This window comes from Camelus bactrianus, chromosome 12 (assembly GCF_048773025.1).
Source record: "Camelus bactrianus isolate YW-2024 breed Bactrian camel chromosome 12, ASM4877302v1, whole genome shotgun sequence".
Taxonomy (NCBI): domain Eukaryota; kingdom Metazoa; phylum Chordata; class Mammalia; order Artiodactyla; family Camelidae; genus Camelus; species Camelus bactrianus.
The window spans coordinates 13355824-13378336 of NC_133550.1; the positions used below are offsets into that span (position 1 = coordinate 13355824).

At 52.7% G+C, this 22513-nt stretch overlaps 1 protein-coding gene across 3 annotated transcripts; it reads left to right on the plus strand.

The window, feature by feature from the left end:
* The first annotated feature begins 330 nt into the window (after positions 1-330).
* Positions 331-7392, plus strand: SMUG1 (single-strand-selective monofunctional uracil-DNA glycosylase 1). Of its 3 annotated transcripts, none has more exons than XM_074374724.1 (4): positions 331-388; positions 1647-1912; positions 3510-3811; positions 4834-7392. In XM_074374724.1, the coding sequence occupies exons 3-4, from the start codon at positions 3521-3523 to the stop codon at positions 5359-5361; spliced, it is 819 nt and encodes a 272-aa protein (XP_074230825.1). In that variant the 5' UTR covers positions 331-388; positions 1647-1912; positions 3510-3520; the 3' UTR covers positions 5362-7392. The 3 variants fall into 3 exon arrangements, with proteins under 3 accessions (XP_074230825.1, XP_074230827.1, XP_074230826.1); XM_074374725.1 differs by lacking the exon at positions 331-388 and adding an exon at positions 397-1104; XM_074374726.1 differs by lacking the exon at positions 1647-1912 and having other exon boundaries at positions 339-388.
* Positions 7393-22513: the final 15121 nt, after the last annotated feature.

Below are 22513 nucleotides of genomic sequence, written 5' to 3' on the forward strand. Positions count from 1 at the left end.
AAATGGTCTTTAGCCGCAGGTGAGTTGAGAGACTGAGGATAGCTGAAGCTCCTTGATTGACAATCCCTTTGGGAAAAGTGTTGTGGCTGAACTTTTGGAAGGGTGATGCCCTTTATGGTTAGAACCCAGGGTCTCCAAGGCCCTTACAGAGCCTAGCCTCTCACATCTCAAGTTTTCCGGATTTAGCCCTAGTGTAAAGAACAAACTACAACCCCCAGCATCACTTAGGGCTAACTTAGCACGCCTTCCGGGAATTTGAGTATTTCCGGCGGAAGTGGCTGCGGCTACGCCAATCCCCTTTCCTAAACAAAGTAGACTACGACTCCCATGGTCCACCGCGCCCGGGGGCGGGGAAAGGAACCGGAAAGCGGATGGAGCGCTTGGCCAGGTGAGGAAGTAGGCGAAGCTGGGGCGCCAGGGGAAGGCGGCGGGTTCTCAGGGCTCCCGGGCGGCGGCAGGCCGGGAGTCGGGATGTCTGTGTTTCGGGGCCCCTCTGGACGTCTGGGTCTCGCCCGGCACAGGGAGAGGCGAACTTATAGAGTCGCCCGGGGGGCCTGCGTGGACGACACTTTCCCGTCGGGCGGAGCCCGCGGGCGGACGCGAAATTTCTAGTGGAGCCTTAGTCGTCGGCCCCATCGAAACCAGGAAGAGAGTTGAAGTGTTATTTTTGAGTCTCTGTTCTATTGTTATTATTGTCATCTTTATTAGTCTGAGGATTTGCTGAATGTCCCTTTGGATTTCTGGAGTGCCCCCACGGCACAGGGGAGTGGATAGTGTCTTGGATTCCTTCTGCACTTGCTGAGTTTGGTGTCAGAGAGCTTAGATGGCCAGACTTATCGCTGGATCACCCTCCATTTCCTTTGCACTTAATATAATACGACACTGTAATTTATAAAGTATCTACATTTCTTAAGTCTCTGGTTCTTGGTGACTTAAGATAGGCTTCCAAGTTTCTCCTTTCAGCTTTCGTGGTGTTTTGTTCAGGACATTAAAGCTGGGATTATAGTGTATTACAGTTGTTTATCTGTCTTGTCACAGTAGTTTATGAGTCTGGCCTACATTTGGATTTCTTCCCCACCAAGAGACTACCACAGTGCCTATCACGTAAGAGACTCATAAATATTGAAAAAAAAATGAGTTAACAGCTGGTGGTACGTTGGATGGAATTTGTGATTTTCACTTCATAGAGAGGAGAGTTAAATGACTTGCTTAAGAGAACCTTAGAGACAAAACCAGAACTAGAATTTGAGTCACTTGACACACAGCCTGTGACTTTTGTCATCAAATCAGGCTTTGAAATTCTAGAACACTGAAAGTAAGAACTTGTCACTCTTTCATGTACCCCCGGCCTTGCTGTCTTCAGCATGGGTCCCTAAAGATCAAAGGTAGGCTCAGCTTAAGATCTGAGAGAGAGCCCAGAATTGGAGCAGACAATCCACTAATGTTGGTGCTGCATGGGGCCCCTGAGACATTTGGGTCCTCTGAAGCTCCCTTCTCAGCCATTTTTTGAGTCCAGTTGGCCCTGCATAGCCACCTAGGCAGATCAGTTAGAAACTTCTGAGTTCAGTCTTGGGAAGGATTTCCTAAGTTTGGCCCTGATTTTTTTTTTTTTTTTTTCTGTCTCTCTCTCACTTTCCGTTGGCTAGGGTCAGAGAACAGGTTGATGGATCAAGCTGTTGTATCAACCTTGACGTCCCATGTGGAGGAAGAGGTTACTCTTGACCTGGGCAAGGGGTTGAGAGGGAGAAGAACCATGGTCCCTGCCCTGTGGGAGGCCCAGACGTGATGGAAACACACCCAGAGCCTGGCAAGCCCTTGGAAGCAAGCAGAGTGCAAAGCGGGTAGCTGACCCTTGAATGAACTCGATGTAGACGTGGAGAGAAGTCCATCAGGAAAGGCTCCTTGTTAGAAGGTAGTTTTAAGCAGGATTGAAAAAGATGGGATGGACAGCTGATCAGGTGTTGACTGCCTAATAAAAACTAAGCCCTTTGGGAAAAAGATAAAAAAGCTAGGGCCCTGGAGATATGGAGGGAAATTGAATAGGACCTCCTCTCTGATCTGCTCAAGTCTAGTCTGGGAGGTAAGGTGTGACTTCATGAAGACGCCACTAACCATGGTGACATACAGTGGTTCTCAGCCATCGCCAACCATCAGAATCACCTGAGGAAGCTTGTTTAAAATACAGATTCCCAGGTCTCAAGCCAGTAGGCTTGAGGGGTGGGGCCGGGAAGCTACAGCAAATGCTGCAGAGTGTCCTGAAGAGGGAAGGCTTTACCAAAGGGATAGCTTGAGCTGCATCTTGAAAGGGAGGTATTATTTGGATGAGCGGAGGGGTGGGGGAGTCACAGTCCTGGCTCGCTCAAGGAGTGTGTGGGGTTGGGTTTGTAGAAATGGCACGTGCAAGGTTTTGGGAGTTGAGGGAGGAAAGGCATCTTGAAAGTGTTAGTGGAACTGTCGGGCTGGAACGCTGGGTTTGCATGGGAGTGGTGAGGAGGAAGATTGGAAGGAATGGCTTTTGCAGGTTACAGAGTTCACTGGGGTGCTCCCTGTGCTCCCTCCCTCTTCTTGTCCTTGTCTTTCCTCCCCCAGCTCCCCTTTACACATAATATCTCCTTCCATTTTGTAAATCAATATTTTAAGTGGTATTTGGGTGAGGAGACCTGAGGCTCTGGCCACGGTTGCATAGTTTGCAGAAGTCTAGTGTGAGCCTAATAATCATCTCCCTCACCACTGAGGGTTCTGGAATGTGGGCTAGAAGCTGGGCTGGAGTTGGGGAGAATAGGAGAATTAGCAGGGTGGCTGCTCGAACCATCCTTATAAGGCAAGATGGGTGTGGATGGTAAAGAGCACAGCCTTGAGTCAGATAGTTTGGGTTCACCTCCAAGCTTCATAACTTGCTAACTGCATGACCCTGGGTAAGTTGCTTGATCTTGCTAAGCCTCAGTCTTCTCACCTGTAACATGGGAGCAGTAATTCCCACCTCATGGGGTTGTTATAGCATCAGTGAGATATACCTGGCACAGAGCAGTTGCTCACCACCTGGAAGCTATTGTAATCAGCTCTCTGTAATTAGTCTCTGGGCTGTGGCTGTGTACCTGCATCCCGTTCTTCAGCACATTGGTTTCCAGGACACAGCCCATCCTGGTTGGGCTGGTTTTATTAAGGATGATGTTAAAGGTGCTGAAAGTTTGCCATGTAAATATTTATTGAAAACCTAGGCATGGCCTAAGACCTAGTGACTCAAAACCTATGCCTGATGAAAAGGAGGTTTGGAGTGGGGGATGATACGTGGTTATGGGTTATTCTCAGCAGGTGATATATGAAGAGGAAGGATACTCAAATCTGGGAGGGGAAAGGGTCCTTCATTACCAGGAACCGAGATGAGCACAGCCTTCCTGGAGGTTGGGGGATCCTGAGCCCAGGAAATGGTAGTAGGGGCCCTGGCCAGCCCGGATCCCTCCCACTCTCTGGCTGAGGGCTTTTGAGGCCTCTGTCTATCTCTTTTCCAGGTCACAGTGGCATGGCTGTGCCCCAGGCTTTCCCATCAGGGCCCCTCCATGAGCCTGCAGGTGCCCGGATGGAGCCCCAGCCCTCTCCCCGAAGCTTGGCCGAGGGCTTCCTGGAGGAGGAGCTTCGGCTTAATGATGAGCTGAAGCAACTGCAGTTTTCCGAGCCTGTGGGCATCATCTACAATCCCGTGGAGTATGCGTGGGAGCCACATCGCAGCTATGTGACCCGCTACTGCCAGGGCCCCAAGGAAGTGCTCTTCGTGGGCATGAACCCAGGGCCCTTTGGCATGGCCCAGACTGGGGTAAAGAGCTTGGCTTCCCCTAGGGGATGGAGTGGGAGGCTCTGAAGTGGATGTGTGGCTGCATGTGCTGTGGAGGAGGGGCATGTGCGTGGCTGTGGACATGCGTGGGTGTGGCCCCCCCCCCCAGCTCCTGTGGTCTCAGACTCTCCTGGTCTCGCCGCCCATAGTTAACCGAGCACATTAATGGTAGTTCCGTTTCCCCTGTGAGCTGTCCACTAATTGCCTCTAAGAGGCCTTCCTTCCGCCAGCCCCATCCTTACCTTACCTTGCCGGATCTCCCCTCTCCCTAGAGTGTGTTGGAGTTAGGAGAGGGACCAGGCCTGCCAGGTCCTCAGGGGAGACTGGATGACAGGGATGGGGTTGGAAAAGATGCAGGACATTCCGGCAACCTGGGTTCTGTTCCTGAGCTGAGGAGAGCTTCAGAACGGAGCCAGGCTCCAGCGCCTGCCTGCTTCCCTTTCAGACCTCCGGATGAGTGACTGCCCCTCCGTGGGGGTGCTTGGCAGGTGGGGGAGGGGAAGAGGCTTCAGGGCAGGAGGCTCAATCGCTTTTATTGACCCCAACTGGGGGCTGAAAGGTGATCAATGATGATCGATGGAAATGACAGCCCGAGGCTTGGGGCTGAGAGGGCACCCAGAGAGCAGTGGTCAGCCCTGTCCTTGTGCCTCCTCTAACCCTGGCTGCCTTTCTGTCTCAGGCTATCTGTCTGTCCCCTGTACTACCCATCATGCCCTGTGTAGGGTCACATCTCCCGCATGTACTCCCTGTACCTGGTCCCAAAGGCTAGTGGGAGTAGAAGCAAACAGATTCTTCTGGACCACAGTCCACATAAAAAATTGGAGAGGATGGACAGGCTCAAATCAAGGGCCAGGAATCCTTGCCTCTGGCGTTTGGGTGAAGGTGGTTAGGGTTGGGGGCTAAGTGGGGGGCAGCATCCAGGCTAGATCCTCATGGAGGGTGGAAAGGGGTTGGAGCATCCGGTCTCCAGTTTGAAGCCCTCGTGTCCCTCTCCTTCCCCACAGGTGCCCTTTGGGGAAGTGAATGTAGTCCGGGACTGGTTGGGCGTTGGGGGACCTGTGCTGAGCCCTCCCCAGGAGCACCCCAAGCGACCAGTGCTGGGACTGGAGTGCCCTCAGTCCGAGGTGAGCGGTGCCCGGTTCTGGGGCTTTTTCCGGAACCTCTGTGGCCAGCCCGAGGTCTTCTTCCGTCACTGTTTCGTCCACAACCTGTGTCCTCTGCTCCTCCTGGCTCCCAGCGGGCGCAACCTCACCCCGGCCGAGCTGCCTGCCAAGCAGCGGGAGCAGCTCCTCGGGGTCTGTGACGCGGCCCTGTGCCGGCAGGTGCAGCTGCTGGGGGTGCGGCTGGTGGTGGGCGTGGGGCGGCTGGCCGAGCAGCGGGCACGGCGGGCTCTGGCCGGCCTGATGCCCGAGGTCCAGGTGGAGGGGCTCCTGCACCCCTCCCCTCGCAGCGCACAGGCCAACAAGGGCTGGGAGGCAGTGGCCAGGGAGAGACTGACCGAGCTGGGGCTGCTGCCGCTGCTAACGGGATGAGTGCCCCTGCGGCTGGCAGGACACGTTCAAGTCCCCCAGGTCGTTCCGGCCAAGCAGAGGACGATGCGCCTCCAGGACTGGAGCGACAGGGTCCCCCTCGGCTCCCTGGACGCTGGGACCTGCCAGGGCAGTGCTGACACTACTCCTGCTCGCCCTCCCGATTCCTGCACGCTTCACCTTCCTCTGAGCTTGGCTCTTCGGTCTGTGGTCCCCACCTCCACAGAGAACCAGAATCTGCGAGCTGCTCTACCTCACTGTTACCCTGGGAGCCTCTCTTCAGCTGAGAGTGACCTGGACAGTGACTTCTGAGGTCCTATTTGCGGTTTTAGAGAAAAGATCTGCCAGGATCCCCACCTGTCCTCATGGAACAGCTGCCTTCAGCTCACCCCTTTCCTCGTGGGGACCAGGACAAAGCATGGGATGAGGATGCTAAGAGTGAACTTCTGGTGGGAGACTGAAGCTGGGTCGGAGAGAGAGAATCAGTGTAGCATCGTGGGAAAGGCCAGGAGACCTGAATTTCCATCCCAGCCTTGAGACTTGTGAACCTTACGACTTTGGATGAGTTGGTTGACCTCCTCAGGCTTCAGGCTCCTCATCTGTAAAGCAGGATCCCTTCCTCATGGGGCTGGTGTGCAGATTAGCTGAGTTAATACTTGGAAGTGCCTTGTGTAGGGCCTGGCCTGTGGGTGCTCATCACCCCTCTTCTAGTTTCCTTGCCTCGGCGTTGGGGAGGCGCTCACTACACTACACTGCACTGCACAGGAAGACCCTCCGCTCCCAGGATCTTGCTAGGGGTGGTCATGGGAGTCTGGCCCTCCACCTGTGGCCTGAGTCAGGGGCAGATTCTTGCCCTGCCAGAGGTGGACCGGTGGCTTTCTGGAAAATCCAGCCTGTGCTTTCAGTCTAAGCATTAAAAGCTCCTAAACCCTTTTGTGTTGGCCCTTTTTCTCCTGCATGTGGAAGGTGGTAGTTTATATCTTCCTCTCTTACCTTACCTCGTCCCTGTTTGCAAAGGGTTTCTTGGGTAGCTGCAGGATGGTGTGTATGATCAATAATTGCCTTAGCAGAGCTGCAGGGGTCTCTGTGAGGGGCTTGTCCAGGGTCTTGTGTGCTACTCAGGGCACTGTGGGGAACTGGTGATGGGTGGATGGGAGCTGGTATCTCCAGCTAAGTTCTTTCTTTCCTTTCCTTTTCTTCCTTCCTTCCTTCCTTAGAAATTACCCCTTCTTTATTGCCACATTCATACAAAAAGTTTGATGTATCTGGGTGGGTAAAAGAAAGCGTCAGTGTATACAAAGAAAGTTGGAGGAAGTTAGAAAATATATGGCTTTAGCATTCCAGCTAACCTGTTTCTAATGGCTGCTCAGTGACTGGTTGGCATCCCCTTTAGTATGGGCTGGGAAAGCGAATCCAGTTGGGAGCAGAGACCACCTTAATAAGGAACATATGGTTGGACCCTAGCTTCTGGGACAGGTCATCTACAGCTCTCAAAATTAATAAGATTTTTTAGTATATAAGTGCCCCCCCCAATTGTATAATAAATAATTTGAGTGATCTCTATCCTTGGTTCTTGGGAGGGAGCCTCTAAATCCTCAGAATTTCCCAAGTGATGGGATTTTAATTATTCTTGGTGGGACCCTCAAGCCACACCTTGAGTTGATGCTGAAATTTGACTCAGGAGGGCTTACTGTGGGGAAAAACCAACCATGTGAGTAGAGGGTTGGAGCTTCAAGCCAGGTGATACCAGCCTGACCTCCAGGGAGGGGAGAGGGGCTGGAGATTGAATTCGACCACGTGGTCAATGATTGCAATCAATTATGCCTACGTGAAGAAACCCTAATAAAAACTCTGGACACTGAGGGTGAGCTTTCTGGTTGGTAAACACATGGATGTGTCAGGAGGATGATGTGTCCTGCTTCCATGGGGAAAGGACATGGAAGCTGGGGCCCTCTCAGATCTTGCATTATGTGTCTCTTCATTTGTCTGGTCCTGATTTGTATCTTTTATAATAAAACTATAATTGTAAGTAGAGTGCTTTCCTGAGTTCTGTTAGTCATTCTAACAAATTATTGAACCTGACGGGGTTTTGGGAACCCCTGAACTTGTAGCCAGTTAGTCAAAAGTGCAGCTAACCTGGGGACCCCTGAACTTGCAGCTGGCATCTGCGATGAGGGCAGTCTTATTGGGGGCTCTGCCCTTAAACCTGAGGGGTCTATGCTAACTCCTGGGGTTTGGCATCAGAATTGCATTACCATTTTGCATGTGCCTCATCCCCAACGCCTTACATTCCTTTCCTCTTTCTGCCGTCAGTGCAGTGGTGCTATGTAGTGATTGCCCCATGTTGCAGAGCACTGGGTCAGGCACTGTGATATAACTGCATAGAGATAGAAGCCCTTGTTCCCTTACATACTTAGCTCGGGTAGTCAGGGAAAGCTCTCCAGAGGAGGTGGCATTTTAAGTGGCCTTAGACACTGGGAAAGTTTTAAAGAGCTTAGAGAAGAGCATTGTTTTGTTCAAGGGATGGCAAGTAGATAAGTGTTGACTTGTCCCAGTTGGGAGAACAAGCTAGAAAGCTAAGTTGGCATCGAAGGGTCTTGTGAAGGGTCTCGAAGGCTAGACCAATCTTGTAGAATTTGCAGTCCAGTGGGAAGACGTGAGATGCACAAAACACACACACTTAAAACACCCAACGGATGGGGGACGAAGGGGCAAGCCATATAGGAGGCAATGTAGGTGCGATGGGGTCAGGAATGGGAAGGGATGGGATTAGTGAAGGGTCTCGAAGGCTAGACCAATCTTAAAGAATTTGCAGTCCAGTGGGAAGACGTGAGATGCACAAAACACACACACTTAAAACACCCAACGGATGGGGGACGAAGGGGCAAGCCATATAGGAGGCAATGTAGGTGCGATGGGGTCAGGAATGGGAAGGGATGGGATTAGTGTGCAGGGAAGATGTTGTAGGGGGATGGAGTTGGGTGGAAGTCTAGCATGGGCGTGGGAACCATGAGATGGTGGGACTAGGGTTGGGCAGCGTGTATAGGTTCTCGAATAGTGACCCAGATGTTGCCTTGAAGAGGTAGGTGTGGTAGAGTCACTGCTGGATCTGGCTTCTAGTGGGGCTGTTGCCTTCAATTCTTGGGGTGCATCTTGCTGGGGAGAGGCTGAATAGAGTCCTGGGCCTGCCTTTTCCCAAGGGTATTGTGTCAGTCCACTAGGGCCACCACCACAAAATACTGCAGACTGGGGGCCTAAATGACAAATTTATTTTCTCACGGTGCCGGAGGCTGGAAGTCCAAGGTGCAGGTGTCAGCAGATTTGGTCTCTCTTGAGGCCTCTCTCCCGGGCTTGCAAACGGCTGCCTTCTCAGTGTGTCCTCCCGTGGCCTTGACTGTGCATGCACCTCCTTGGTATTGCTCTTCTCATCAGGACACCAGCCATATTGGATTAAGGTCCCACCTTTACGACCTCATTTAACCTGAATTACCTCTTTACAGGCCCTCTCTCCAAATATCTCCCCAAGTCATGTAGGGGGTTAGGGCTTCAATAGAGGAATTTTGGGGAGTCACAGTTTGGTCCATAACTGGCACCTGAAGTCACATCACTGCATTTTCTTCCCCCATCAGTGTCAACCTCCAACAAGAGTACTCAGAAGGGCCTTTTGTCCAGTCTGGAGGTGGAGGCTGGCATGGTGGCTTAGCTAGCTGGTAGGACTTCATCCACCAGACTGGGCCCTGCCCCGCAATTCATTCTAGATCGGTTTCTTCAGTGCAGATGAGAGTGCCCGCAGGGAGGGGCAGCTCAGTGTTTCCCCCTGGATCAAAGGAAGTGGAAATGTCAGCTGCTACAAAACAATACTATGAGAAGTATTCTCAAGCTAAATTGAGGTGATTAGGGATCATCAAGAGTAGCTGACATGCTAGCCACCAGCCACATGTGGCTGTTTCAATTGATTAAAAATTAAATTAAAAAATTCATTTCAATACCCTCACGTGGCTAGTGGCTACTGACTGGATGGTGCAGATACGGAACATTCCATCATTGAGGGAAGTTCTTTTGGTGAGAGTTGTGAATCAGTTCCCCTGCTGAGGTTTAGAAAGAGGCAAGTGTCCCAGCTGCACTTTAAGAGATTTTGATTAGGGAGGTCTGAAGGCAGCCTGGGATTTATGTTTTTCTGTGCTGTGAATATGCAGCCAAGGTAAAGGCAGGATTGCACTGGCTGCCCTGAAGGCAAGGAGAGGGCCTCTTATGTTCCTTTCCCCATATGTAACCCCAAACCTGGCATGAAGTAGGTGTTCAGGATGAATGTGCGTGTCATGCACGCATCTGGTTTGGGATTTCTACCCCAGGGTGCCCATCCAGTAACGTGAGTGTCCCCAGAGCTGGTCGTTTTTTGCCCAGTGAAGGTGATGCAAATTCTGGTTTAGAGGAGTGCTGGGGTCATCCAAATCCCACCCTAACGTGTACACATGCAATTATACACACTCAACTTGATGGAAGCCAAGCTATGCTTGGGGTGGGGGTGCCTCAAAGACTCTGTAGGATGGATAGTGTTGGGGAGGAAAGAGTCTTCCTCTTTTTTTCCTTACAGAAACAGGATGGCTTAAAGGAAGACTGAGTCTTGAGTTTAACCACTGTGGGGTCCCTCACTTTCCTTTCTCATTCTGACAAACGTTTATTGATGTCCACTGTGTGCCAGTCCCCACGCTAGGCACCGTGGGCAGTGACAGAGGTGAATTAGATGGCTCTTTGCCCTCACATTGCTCACTGTCTGGTGCTGGGAGATACAAGCATATAATTATAGTATGAATCAAATGGAAAACGTGTTGTGAACAAGTTCTAAACACAGTGCTCCAGGCACACTGAGGAAGGGATTAGCTCTCAGAGTGTGGGTAGGATGTTGTGTGCCAGTGAGAGAGGGCGCTGATTGGAGAGTTCTCTCATCATTTGCTCAACCTTGTCACCTCCATGGAATGGATGTTCTGAAAAGGGGACCACTGTGTCAGATCTCCCCAAGAATTTCTCAGCCCCAGCTGCAAGGACGAGGGGAAGGGTTCAGGGGCTAGGAATTGACCAGAACCAAGGGTTGGGCCTGGCTCTATAAAAGATGGGAAATAGGGCTTTCTTTTTGATCTCTTGCTCTGGGATCTTCTGGGATGGCAAACCTGCAGCAGGTGTGTTGGGGAGGTCCAGGTGCTGGAGCAAAAAAGAACAGAAACCCAGCCTGGGCATCGCTGGGCAGAGAAGATGCATGGAATGGAGGGAGGGACTAGAGCTTCTGGTCCAGCCCAGACTGTGTCACAATTCTCCAAACATTTGTTTTAGGAGGATGTAGGCCAGCTGTTTTCTATTTTTTCCTAATGCCCCAAAGAAGGAAATAATTTTAATTGGTGCATGAAACATTAAGGTTAGACATATGGATAAACTTCCCAGATTTGACCATCAGGTGATACAGAAATAAATTGCTTTGGGAGAAGCTGAATTGCTTTCTTCTTCCAAGGTCTTAATACCAGTCTGGCCCCAGCCCAAGCTTACCAGTCAAGGTTGAATTATAATATATTTGGGGAAACTTTCTCTCCCTTTTTCTCTCTCTCCTTGTTTTGGCCCTTGTTCTGTCAAAACCAAAACAAACAAGATCACTGCAATTGACTTTTCCTACACATCTTCTTGCCAGTTCTCCTGCCCCTACCTCCTGCTTAAGGCCCTCAGCCTGATGTCAGTCGATGAGGCTGGCTTGCAGGGAGGGTGGCAAGAGCCCAGAACAGCCCTCCACGGTGGCCTGTGCCAAGTCGGCCTGCCATTGCCATTTTCATTAATTGAAGCAACTTGACCCTGATCATTTCAGGCCAGCAATTTCCTGTCTGCTGGTTGGGAGTGTGCGGGGGACATGCCTCAGCAGGTCATTCTGTCCTTCCATCTACCTTGATGGTGCTGCCTCCTGGTCCAGGCTGCAGAAATGGGTCTCCTATTGCAGTCGGTAGGGAGAAGCCCAGCCTCACCCCTGGGGAATCTCAAACTTTCTGTCTTAGGAAGGCCTTCCCCGTGTCTACCCTCAAGGCGACCTGTTGTGATTTCAGTTCAGTTTTAAGAAACTTGATGACGGATGCAGTTGCCTCTCGGAATGTCATCCGATGAGGGTTTTCTGCTGTGGATTGGGAGAGGAACACGATGTCTTTGAAGGAAAAGTTTGCCTTCCAACCCTGGGAAGGCACCACACTTGAGCAATTGGGGTGTGATGGCTGCTCTGAGGGTGAGAGTGAATGTATGCTTTACTCCTTACCTAGCTTTAAGGACAGTCTAAGTGTCACCCTGCGAAATCACTGAATTAGCATGATCTTGTCCCCCTGTATGGTAGTGTCACTTTGTAAGAACTATTCCAAGGGATACGGTGATGCGTTCCCTATGGAGTGTGAGTCTCCAGTGTATTACGTGCATTTGTGTACTTTTGTGATCCATGGGGATCTTTTGAGTCTCTGCATTTAAAAAAAAAAAAAATCTGCCAGATGGTCACTCGTCTAATTCAGTGTGGCCCATTTGCTGCTGTCGTGTCTGTGCATCTGGAGTATTTTTGTGTAGCCCCTACGTTTTCAGGCATCTTCAGGGGACTTGTGTCTTTCTGAGTGTCCTCTGGCTCCCTTTGGGAGGGGGGAACCGAAGAAGGCGCCCAGACTTAGAGGGGGAGCCGTCGGGGTGGGGGAGCGGGTAGCGAGGGGGGTGCGCTGCAATCTGTGACTCGGAAAACAGATTTGTGGAGGAGGCGGCAGCCCGGGCGCGCGGCTCGTGCGGGGCGGGGGCGGGGGCCGCTCTGGCCCCCAGCTCCTCCACAATCCAATTAAATAACATTTAAATGCATAACCAGCCCGCGCGGCGATGAGGCTGGAGATTGGAGCGGGCGGCGTTTTGTGGAGCTCAGCGATTCTGGCGGCAATTTCCCCGCTCGGCGCCGCTTTTACGAGCGGGCTCCCGGCGCCCGCCCCGCGCCCGCGCCCGCTCCGCTGCGCCCGCCCCGCGCCCGCCGCTTCCCGCCACTCCCGCCTCCGCTCTTTTTCCTCCTCGCCTTCTTGGCAGCCTTCTGGTCTGTCCGTGCGTCTCTCCAACTCTTTGGGTAGTCTCTGCTGCCCTCCCTCCCTGGCGGGCTTGCCCCTCCGTCTGTCTGTCTCTTTAGTCTGTTACTGTCCGTCTGTCTGTCTCTGGGTGTCTGACTGTCTCTCGCACCTCCTGTCTCCAGCTCCTGCCGTCCGTCAGCTCTTGCTTCTCTCCCTGTTTCTGCTTCTGAGTGTGACCCCCGTTTTCTGGCCGATGCCCTCTCCGTGTCTCTCTGGATCACTGTCTCATCCCAGGTTCTGCTTCTCTTCGCTTGTTTCCTTGTCTCCTTGTCTTTCTGGCCTCCGCAGCCTCCCACCCCCAAACCTTTCCTCTCAAGTCCACGTGCCTTCCCCCACGATTCACAGGCCTATGGCCTCGCCCCACCAGCCTTGGCTCCTCACCCGGCTTCCAGTGTGTGCTAATGGGAAGTCCCGATGATCGGGGGAAGCGAGGCAGGGCAGAGGAGAGAAAGAAAGCAGAGGCTAAGAAGAGGGGAGTGGTGGTGGACTTGGTGGGCTTAGGCCCAGTTGGACGGCACGGGAGTTAAGTGTGTTTGAGTGAATGATTGGACAAGACCTGTTCTTCCCCACATCCTTTAGGACAGAGCAGAGAGGGTTGCACTGCTTGTGTCAGGGGAGTGAGGTGTTTCCTTTTCAGGAGGTTTACGAGAGTCCTGGAGGGATGTGATGCCATCGGAGCTTCAGGCTCTCCTGAGGGTGGGGTGGAGAACGTGGTCCTTCCTGAGGAACTGGGGTGGAGCAAATCCCCCCAGGAGGAATAGAGAGAAAGTGAGACGAGCCATTTTGTTTCTCGTGTGGGACCAGACTCCATGACTGTCTCCTCTTCCTCCTCATTCCCTTTCTTATCCTTGCTCAGGCCCCTCAACATATGGAGCTTGTCATTTACCAGATGCTACGGGCCCATGCAGATTTCTGGGGGAAGAGCGTTCCCGTCAAAGAGACAGCGAGGGTAAAGGCCCCAATGAGAGCGTGTCTGCTGTGTTGGAGGAACGGCGACGAGGCAGGAACAGCTGGAGCAGAGAGAGCAAGGGAGCGAGTGAACCCTGGGTCTGAGAGGTGATGGGAACCCAATCACGCAGGGACTAACAAGTCACCATGAGGCTTTAGCTTTAGCTCAGAGTAAGGTGGGGAGTCACGGGAGAGTTTTGAGCAGGGGAGTGACATGATCTACCTTGTATTTTTATAGAAAATCCTTATGGTGCTATTGAGACTCGGTTGAGAAAATAAGGGCAGAAGCCAGGGCACCAGGCAGAAGCCTGTTGCAGTACCAGGTAAGAGATGATGGTGGCCTGGCCCAGGGAGGTGACCGTGGAGGCAGTGATGAGTGGTCCAATTCTGGATATACTATGCAGAGGGCCCAGGGGTTTGCTGATGGGCCAGATGGAGGGTGTGAGAGAAAGAGTAGAGTCGGAATGAGACCAAGGGATTTGGCCTGAGTGACCAGCACCACGGAGTCAGCATGAACTGATTTGGGCTGCAGGAAGGACTGGTTTTGGAGGATTCAGTTTTGGACACGTTAGGTTAGAGATGCCTGTTAAACAACCACGTGGAGGTGACTGGTAGGCAGATGGACATATAGGTCTGGGTTTAGTGGTGAAGTCCAGGAGGGAGATATAAATTTGGGGGTCATCAGTGATACTGAATAGGATCCCCTAGAGAGTAAGAGCAGATAGAAAATAAAAGACATCTAATGACCAAGTCCAGGCATTTCAATATTTAGACGTTGTGGAGTTGCCCCCCAAAACCCCAAATGTTGAGACATCACAGCAAGGAAAATTTGGGGATGGGATGTGGGGGGCTCTTGGCTTGATCCTTCTTATTCATTCGCAGCTACCCCGGTGGGCAGACCCTTGTTGACCTGTATCTAGATGGCCCCAACCCATTTGTTGGGCTTCAGCTTCATTCCCCTCCAGACTGCCCACCTCAAGCCACCCCTGCTCAAGGACCTACAGTGGTTTCTGAAGCTCAGCATTCTGGTCTTAGAGCCAAGGAAAGAGGACTGGGGCGAGAAAGGACCTGAAGATCTTGGTTTGCCTTTACTGGCTTGCCAGTAGGGAAACCAAGGCCCTGAAAGACAGCGCCCTGTCCAAGGTCCCTCTGCCCGTAGGCAGCCAGGACTCCCCAGACAGAGTTGAGTGCTCTTCTTACCGCCCTACCCTGCCTTTGGGGTCACTTCTCAACAAGGCACAAATGTTGACTGAGCACCTGATTAAACCCGCTGTGTACAGAATAGCGATGGAGGGCCCTGAGGGATGCAGTGGGAACAGGTGATGCAATTCTTCCCCTCAAGAAGCTTGGACTAAGGACCCCGGAATAATTTTCCTCTTCTTTTCCCGGCTCTTCACTTTCATTCTGTGTGACTTCCTAACATGGATTCTCTTCTTTCCCACTTTATGCCCTAGATTTTTCCTTCCCTCCAAACCTTGCTCCAACCTTTTCTTCCAGAACTCTCCCCAGATCACCTTGGATGGGAAGGTAGCTCAGGCCCCAAACCCAGGGATCAGTCATCTTCATTAACTCTCTTTTCCTCACCGCTCATACTCAATCCATACACAAATTCTGTCGGCCTTGTCATCCAAATTCCAAATCTGACCACATCTCACAATCTCCACTTGTACAATCCTAGCCAAGGCACCGACTTGCCTGCACTGCTGGCCACAGCAGCCCTCTCACCTGAAGCTCCACACCCTCTCCTGAGTCTGTGTGCTTCTTACTATCCCTGTGCCCTTCAAACCAGTCCCCTTGCTGTGGTCACTTTCCCCCAGGTGTGACCTGTTTTCTCCCCTGTCAGCCCTTGGGGTGGAGGGTGCTGGAGGGGTGGGGCTGTCCTCCATTCATGGGGGCCTTGAGGACCCCTGTTGTAGGTGGCCATCTGCATGGCACTGGGACAGGGGGCATTCTGGGAAGGTCAAGAAGTAAGACTGAGTGTGTCTCTGGAGTGGCCAGGAGCATTCAGGGAGTCTGTCGTGGACTCACTTTTTCTCATTTCCATCTTCTATATTTTCCTGCGTTCTCCCTCATTCTCATCCCTCCTTCCCCGCCATCTCACTGACTGATTCCCTGTCTTTGTATTGGGAGGTGGGAGGAATCCCTCACCAGCCTCAGGATCCTGAGAGAGTCTCCAGTCGAATGCACCCCTACTCCCACTGCCCCCACAACTCTGGGAAGCTGAGACAACCAGATGGGGGACACTAATCTCATTCTCTCCAGCCTGGCCACTGGGGTCTGAATCATTTCATCCCCAATGCCTAGCACAGCACTCTGCACCCAGTAGGTACTTATTAAATATTTATTGAAAGGATAAATGAATGAATAGTTGAATACTTGAGGCATTCAGCTTCTCTGTTGGGCCCCTCACCTGGCCTTTCTGGTTTTTAAACGAGGGCTTTCACACTTTAAGGTGTACACCTGGGGACCTTGTGAACCTGGAGAATTGGATTGGCTGGGTAGGGTCTGGGCAGGGGCCTCAGAGTTTGCATTTCTAGCACATTTCCAGGGATGCTGATGCTGCTGGTTCTGAGTACATTTTGAGTAGCAGAGCTCTAAGGGGAGGTGTCTCTCAGGAAGAAGGAGCTCCCTGCCTAATTGAAAGAAAGAATGATGATGACTGAGAGAGACTGAGTGCTAGTGACAGATAGAGGGACCAAAGGAAGGAAGGAACCCCACTGCCGCTCGTCTGAAGGTCCCAGAGTCCCTCAGAAGCACCCTTTCCAACCATCTCAGGAAGCCTACAAGCACCTGTAGCATCTCCCGTAGCAGCCTCCATCTCCCCAGGGCCCCTGCTGGCTCAGGGTAGTGGGGCTCTGGGGACCTCTGCCACCTCCGTGTCCCTGATTGGCTGCCTTCCTTCTGAGACTGCTGTGAGTCCCAGAAAAGAAAGCTTGGCTGAGAACAGCCTTGGAGTTTTCATTCAATTCCACAAACATTCCCCAGACTACCCCTCAGTACCAGGCAGGAAGGTGAACAAGAGCCAGGAGGCCCATCTCGTGGGGAGGGAGACAACCGACAGAGTGAAAGAAGGTGGGATTTGCATTTGGCCTTGGAGGAGCGTGGGGAGAGCTTTGGTGAGCATATGGGAGCCTGGGGAACTGGTGGAGAGGGCATTCCAGGTGACAGGGGCTGGAAGCGGGATGGTTCAGGGCGTGTTCCTTGAAGCCTACGGGGTCCAGCAGCTGGGGAGAAGGGGAGGTGATGGGGGAAGGAGAAATTGTAGGAACTCAGTATGGGTCTGTATTAAGGAGCACTCTAAATGCCAATTTGAAAATCTACCTTCACTTAAAAAAAAAAAAAGCCAATTTGAGGAGACAGGGCTTTGGTGTGAAGGCAGGTTGATTCTGTATGCATTAGGGAACCATGGAAGGGAGTACCGTGTGTTGGAAGAGATGCTTTGCCATCTATTGGTTTACCTGGCCTACCGGGGAGGGACCCTGCTCTGTGAGTTGTCTTGTTTGTCTCTCTGTAATCACTGGAGGCTTGGGCAGGCTCTGAGGGTGAGAGAGTGGTGCCTGGGATTGGGAGCTGGCAGTGGTGTCGTTTTGTTCCCCACTGCAGGAAAGAGCTAATTTTGTTGTGTGGGAAGTTTGATGATTGACTGCCTGAGCTCTAGGTTCTTTTAACCCCGAGTCCCTGAGGAGGACAAACTATGCTTCAAAAAAGGGAGAGGGAGGGAAAAATGAGGTCAGTTTTTTATGGCGGCCAAGCAGGTGAAGCCTGATGGCTCCGTGCTGGGGAACGCTTGGACCCACCTACCTGCCCAGGATTGAGCTTCAGTTTTCAGCCCCACCAACCATTTCACACACCCCTCAAAGCACTTTAAGATGTTGGAGTGGGTGCCTTGGGCATATCATCAGTGCCATATGCTTGGAAGCTTTCCTCCTTAGGTACCTCCAGCGCTGGCCTGGCGAGGTAGCAGCCTTCCTATGAACCAGCTTTTAAGTTTAACACATGTGTATTTCACCCACAGGCACATACAGGTGTAAGTCCCTTTTTTTTCTGGCTGCTGGGGAAGGGGCAGCATTTTTGTGATTGTGGGAGGGAGCCCGCCCACCAACCTGGGTTTTTTCCTGATGGGGGTCCGTGTCTTCCCTCCCTGCCTGCCCCTGTCCTCTGTCACTCTCACTTGCAGTCGCCTTTCCCACAGACTAGAAACTGTGCCAACAGGGAGGGCAGATTTTGTTTCTGTGGGAGAGCGTGGGATATTATTTTCATCTGATTTATTCTGGTTCCTGATGATCCCCATGCTAATGTGCTAATGAGCAGAAGTAGCCAGGAGCAGCCGTAATCCACATCGCATGCAAGGTGGCTAGGTTGACGGGCAGGCAGGGAGCTTGCCCCAAATAGGCCACTCAGGAGAGGGCTCAGCGGCAGGGAACCGGTCCGAGGGCTGCAACTGACACGCCCCAGCCTTGGTTTCTCAGCTCTGGGACAATGCTGGGTGGGCCCTTCCTCTCCCTGTGTCCCGTATCTCCGACCTTTCCAGTCCTCACTGCTCTCCAGCTCTTTCAGCCCACCTTCCTGTCAGTTCTTCTGCAGCAACCGTGCCCAGCACACCTCAGGTAAAACCTCCTCGAGCTTGTAGTGAAGGGAAAAGTCTATGTCCTTGGAATTTGTTGATCACATCTTTGATCGGGGCACCCAGTAGGTGCTTGGTCCATGACCAATGAACAAGTGCAGGGATTCTGGTGGAGGCGAGGACAATTTTAACTGCTCCCTGGTTTCATTTATTTTCAGTGCTCAAGAGCTGAGGGCTAAGTATGGGGTTCCTCTGTAGTAACTCTCCATCCTTAGGTTTCCTTTCTGGGGGACGTGCTCTCACCCCTACTTGTTGATCTTGTCTTACTCTTTCATGTGTGTTTGAATGGTTCTGTTCTATCTGTGTTTTACATGTTAGATCATCTCAGATCTTTGGGGGAGGAGAGCGGGCGAAAAACAGTATCTCTGAAGACATTGTCGTATTTCACTTCCACCACCATTTGATCTCTTTTTGGTTGCTACCTGCTATTTAGCCCCCCAGTGAAGGGGCTGCCTGTCATATGTAATCAGACCAGATCCTGCCTGTCATGGGGGAAATGCCTGGGGAGTTGAACAAAAAGCCGATTTGAAGTTTAGTGAGGCAACACAGTCGGAAGAGGAGAATCAAGGGAGGACAAGAGATGAGAGAATAGGAAGAGCGGAGCAAAGACAGGAGAGATCAGAGATGGGGCAAAGGGGCAGGGGCATAGGATCAAGGCCTCAGCTTGTCATCTGTAAAATGGGGATAATAGGGCTGTTGTTAGGAATAAGAGTGTTAGCACACGCTTAGCTTAGCGAGCAGTAAGCATTATAGAATCCTTGATGACAATGACAGTCATAAATGGGGGTGATATTGCCTACATCACAAGGGGTGTTGGGAGACTCGGGCTTGTAAAACACTTTGTAAATTGCAGAATGCTAATGCTTTAGCTGCTATTATTATTATTTCATTCTGAAGTTTCTTTTGGCCACTGTCATATTCCTGCTGATGAAGGGGGAAGCTGCCAGAAAGAGGGGTGGACCCCTGGGTTCTTTTCTGTTTTGGGGACTGTCTCCTCCCTCTTCTCCTCACCCCTGGAGAGCAGAGTCCAAGCCCCTCACCCTCCCTGCTGCCTCGTCTGCCCCAGGCATGGTGCTGAGAAGGTGGAGGCTGGCAGGAGGAAGCCAAGCTGAAAATGAAAGCTGGGGAGGGGGCAGCAGAGCAGCGCCTGGAATCACGTTTGCGAAAGAGCTGCACTCTGGCTCTCTGTTTTTCCAGATACTGCTCTTCCTCCTTTGTCTCTCGGCCTGTGCTCCCGTCTCATCTCTTTTTTCTTCTCTCATCTCTCTTGCCCCTGAATACTCCCCACAGGCCCCTTCTCCCCTCTCACCTCCCTGGCTCCTGCTCTGAGGCTCTGTATATTTGTCCTCTTGATCTTGTGTTCCCCTGTCCCGCCCCCGGGTTCTCCTCTCTCCCCCCATCTCTCCCCCCAGCTCTCCCTGTCCCTCATCTCTATATCTTTCCCTTTTCTTCTTCTGCCTCCAGGTCTCCCATCTTTGCCCGCCTACTTCTGTCTTCCCTTTCCATTTTCTGGCCCCCTTTCTCCTCATTGACTCCTCTCCCCTCCGACCCCCAGCCTTCACCACCCCCCAGCTCTCTTCCTTTCTCTCCCTATGAACTTCTCTGCTTGGATTTAGGATCCACTGCGTAGCCCTCGTTCCCTTGATGAAATAGTAGTAATAACAAGACTAAAATTTAATGAGCACTTACTATGGACAAGGCACCACTAAACCCTTCAGTTATGTCTGGTTGCATGTAACTCTCTCAGTAACCCTGTGGGGTGAGGAGTATTCTTAGCCCCATTGGACAGATGACGATGGTCAGGTGCAGGGAAGGGAAATATCTTGCTGAAGATTTCACAGTTAATACGTGTTGGAACTCGAAGGCCAGCTTGTGTGACCAGGGAGCCTGTGCTCTTAGCCACAGGATTGCATCAATAGTGGCCTTGGGAGAAGCTATTCTCACTTTCTCCCAAGTGGGGTAAGGAGGGCCCTCTTTCTTTAAACATCACCGTGGCACTCCCAGTTTCCTCTAAAGGTCATATGGTCCCTTGTCCTTTCTCTGCACAAGTCCGGGTCTAACTGAGCCTGGAGAGTATATTCTGTGTAACAGTCCTGCTAACCATATGGTGTCAGGCACTGCTCCAAGCACTGTATGTGTATCACCTCATTTAATCAGCCCCATTTTACAGATGGGAAAACTGAGGCCCAGGGAGATAAGCAACTTGCCCAGGTCTCACAGTTCATCAGTGGCAGAGCCAGGATTTGAGCCCAGGTTCTAGAGAGCTTGCCCTCCTAGGTGGTGACACTGCTCCACCCAGCTCCTGGGAAAACTGGTTTTGGACTCCCGCCCATTGTTACTCACCCAGCTGCTCTGAGAAGTCCTTGTGGTCCGTCCTGTCCCTTGGCTGTAGCCTGTTTCTGTGGGCACTGCCCGCTGTGGTGTAATCTCGGCCACCAGCCCCAACAGCCCTCAAGATCTGGTCAGGCCGCCAGCCCTAATCGGTGCCCAAGGGGATTTATCAGCTGCCATCCCCAGGGAGCAGGGACAAGTGTTTTCCTCTCCAGCCCTGCTGTGCTGCCTCCCGGCCCGACAGCTCCCTCGTTCCGGCCCATCGCGGCAGCTGATTTACCTCTGTGGCTGGGGGATTTAGCTGCTGTCCCGGCTCCTACTATAAATTCTCAGGCAAATAACGGAGCTCTGCATCAAAGCAGCCGACAGGGGGGAGAGCGGAGCAGATGGCCGCTTTGGTTGTGGGGTGCGGAGGGCAGGGGCAGGCGGGAAGGTTCCAAGGGTTTCTCGCCCACCCCTGGCCACAAGGCCAGGCTGCGCCTTCCTGAGGCTCAGAGGTCCTCAACTTTCAGAGGCTTCGACCACCCTGTCCTGGCATCTCCCGGCCGCCAGTGCCCACAGGTTCTGGTAGATGTCCCGTCTTAGCCCCGCTGCCCCATCTGAAGTCTATTTGCCCGACATCACTGGGGAAGGAGAGAGCCGACTACAATCCCTGGGTTTGATTAGGCTTCAAAGAGTCAGGCATGGCCTGGTTTTTCTGGGGGCCTTATGGCACATGTTGGATGTAGGTTCTGCCCTCCCGAGAGAGAGGCCCAAGCTGAAGCCGGAAGTGGTAAGAACTTCCCAGTGGGAAGGGGTGAAAGACCCCAGAATGTAGGTGACCTAGAGCGGGGGCTGAGGGAGACCTGCAAAGGGTAGCCCCGAGTCAGGTTGGGTGAACCCCAAAGGGTAGAGGTACTTCCCGAAAGTGAAGGAGGCTTGTGGTAGCCGTGGTCAGGGCCCCGAAACCTGCCACACTGTGGCCCAGACTCAGGATGGCTGCCTGGGGTCCACACTGGAACGGGGGGGTGGGGGGGTGGGACTGGATGGGGTCCTCCCTCTATCAGTGTCCCTCGGCTTCCTTGTGGCCTCGCCTCTCGGCCGCCCCTGCCTGCTCCCCTCTGCCCCTTTCCTTTGCCTTATCTTTCCCACGTGCCATGTCTTATACCAGGAAAGCACTTTTTCACTCCGCTAACCAGCTGGTGGTGGTGGTGGGGTTGGGCTGAAGCTTGGGGCTCTGCTTCCGCTCCCTGGAACCTCCTTCAGCCTGGAGTCTGTCCCTGGTGTCCGTGCCATTTTGTTCTTAGACTCCTCATCCATCTTCCCTGGCCCCCCTCCCCGCCCCCTGCGACAGCCGCCTCCGCCTGGGAGATTACAGACACTGAATCAGCAGCGAGCGCCAGCGTTCTGCTGACGGGGGACTTTCTGCCTCCGAGGACTCCTTGGTGGGATAAGGGCCCCTCCTGGGGCCTGGGGATTCGAGGTGGGGGAGAAGGAAGGGCCGGGAGGAGAACAGGTGGATGGAAGGAAGAGGTGATGGGCAGAAGGTAAAGAGGGAGGAAGGAGGATGGAGAGAGAGGTGGGGGGAAGAGGAGAGACCTGGAAGAAGAAAACATTGGCGAGAACAGTGAGGGAAGCAGAGAGAGAAGCAGAGGGTGGGGATATGGGAAAGAGGGTGAAGACGGGGAGAGGGAGGGTGTGAAAATGACGTGGGGGTGAGCCCATTTACCAGCTTGAAACCCCAGGCCCCAGCTTTCCTCTCCCCTCCCCTAGTGCCCACCCAGGCAGGCCCCTGGGAGGCCCAAGTTCATGGAGACCAGGCCTTGGGGTGCAGGTTGTGGCCCGCTGGCCCTGGGTCTGGGGCTCTGCCTTGCACCTCCCTCTCTCCCTCTCACGTGGTGGTTTGCACTTCATCTTGTTTGCGGGGCGGCTGGGCCTGCTCTTGGGGTTTAATGATCTGTGCCATTATTTATAGCTTTGCGCGCCGAGAAACACACTGAATTTATCGCTTGCTTCTATAAATAACCCTGGCAAACGGGTGCCCAGGGAGGAGGATGGGAGGGGGAGGGAGAAGCAAGGAAAGGAGAGGTGGGGGGCAGGGCAAGGGACGTCTCCGTGGACTCTTTCCCCAAAATGGGGTGACGCTGTGCTCAAGGACAGTGGA

What these genes read in the sequence shown, in the direction of transcription:
- SMUG1 (XM_074374724.1), top strand. Translation starts at nt 3,521, where the DNA reads ATGGCTGTGCCCCAGGCTTTCCCATCAGGGCCCCTCCATGAGCCTGCA. An exon ending in TTGGCATGGCCCAGACTGGG is followed by an intron (nt 3,812 to 4,833) that starts GTAAAGAGCTTG and finishes CCTTCCCCACAG; the next exon opens with GTGCCCTTTGGGGAAGTGAA.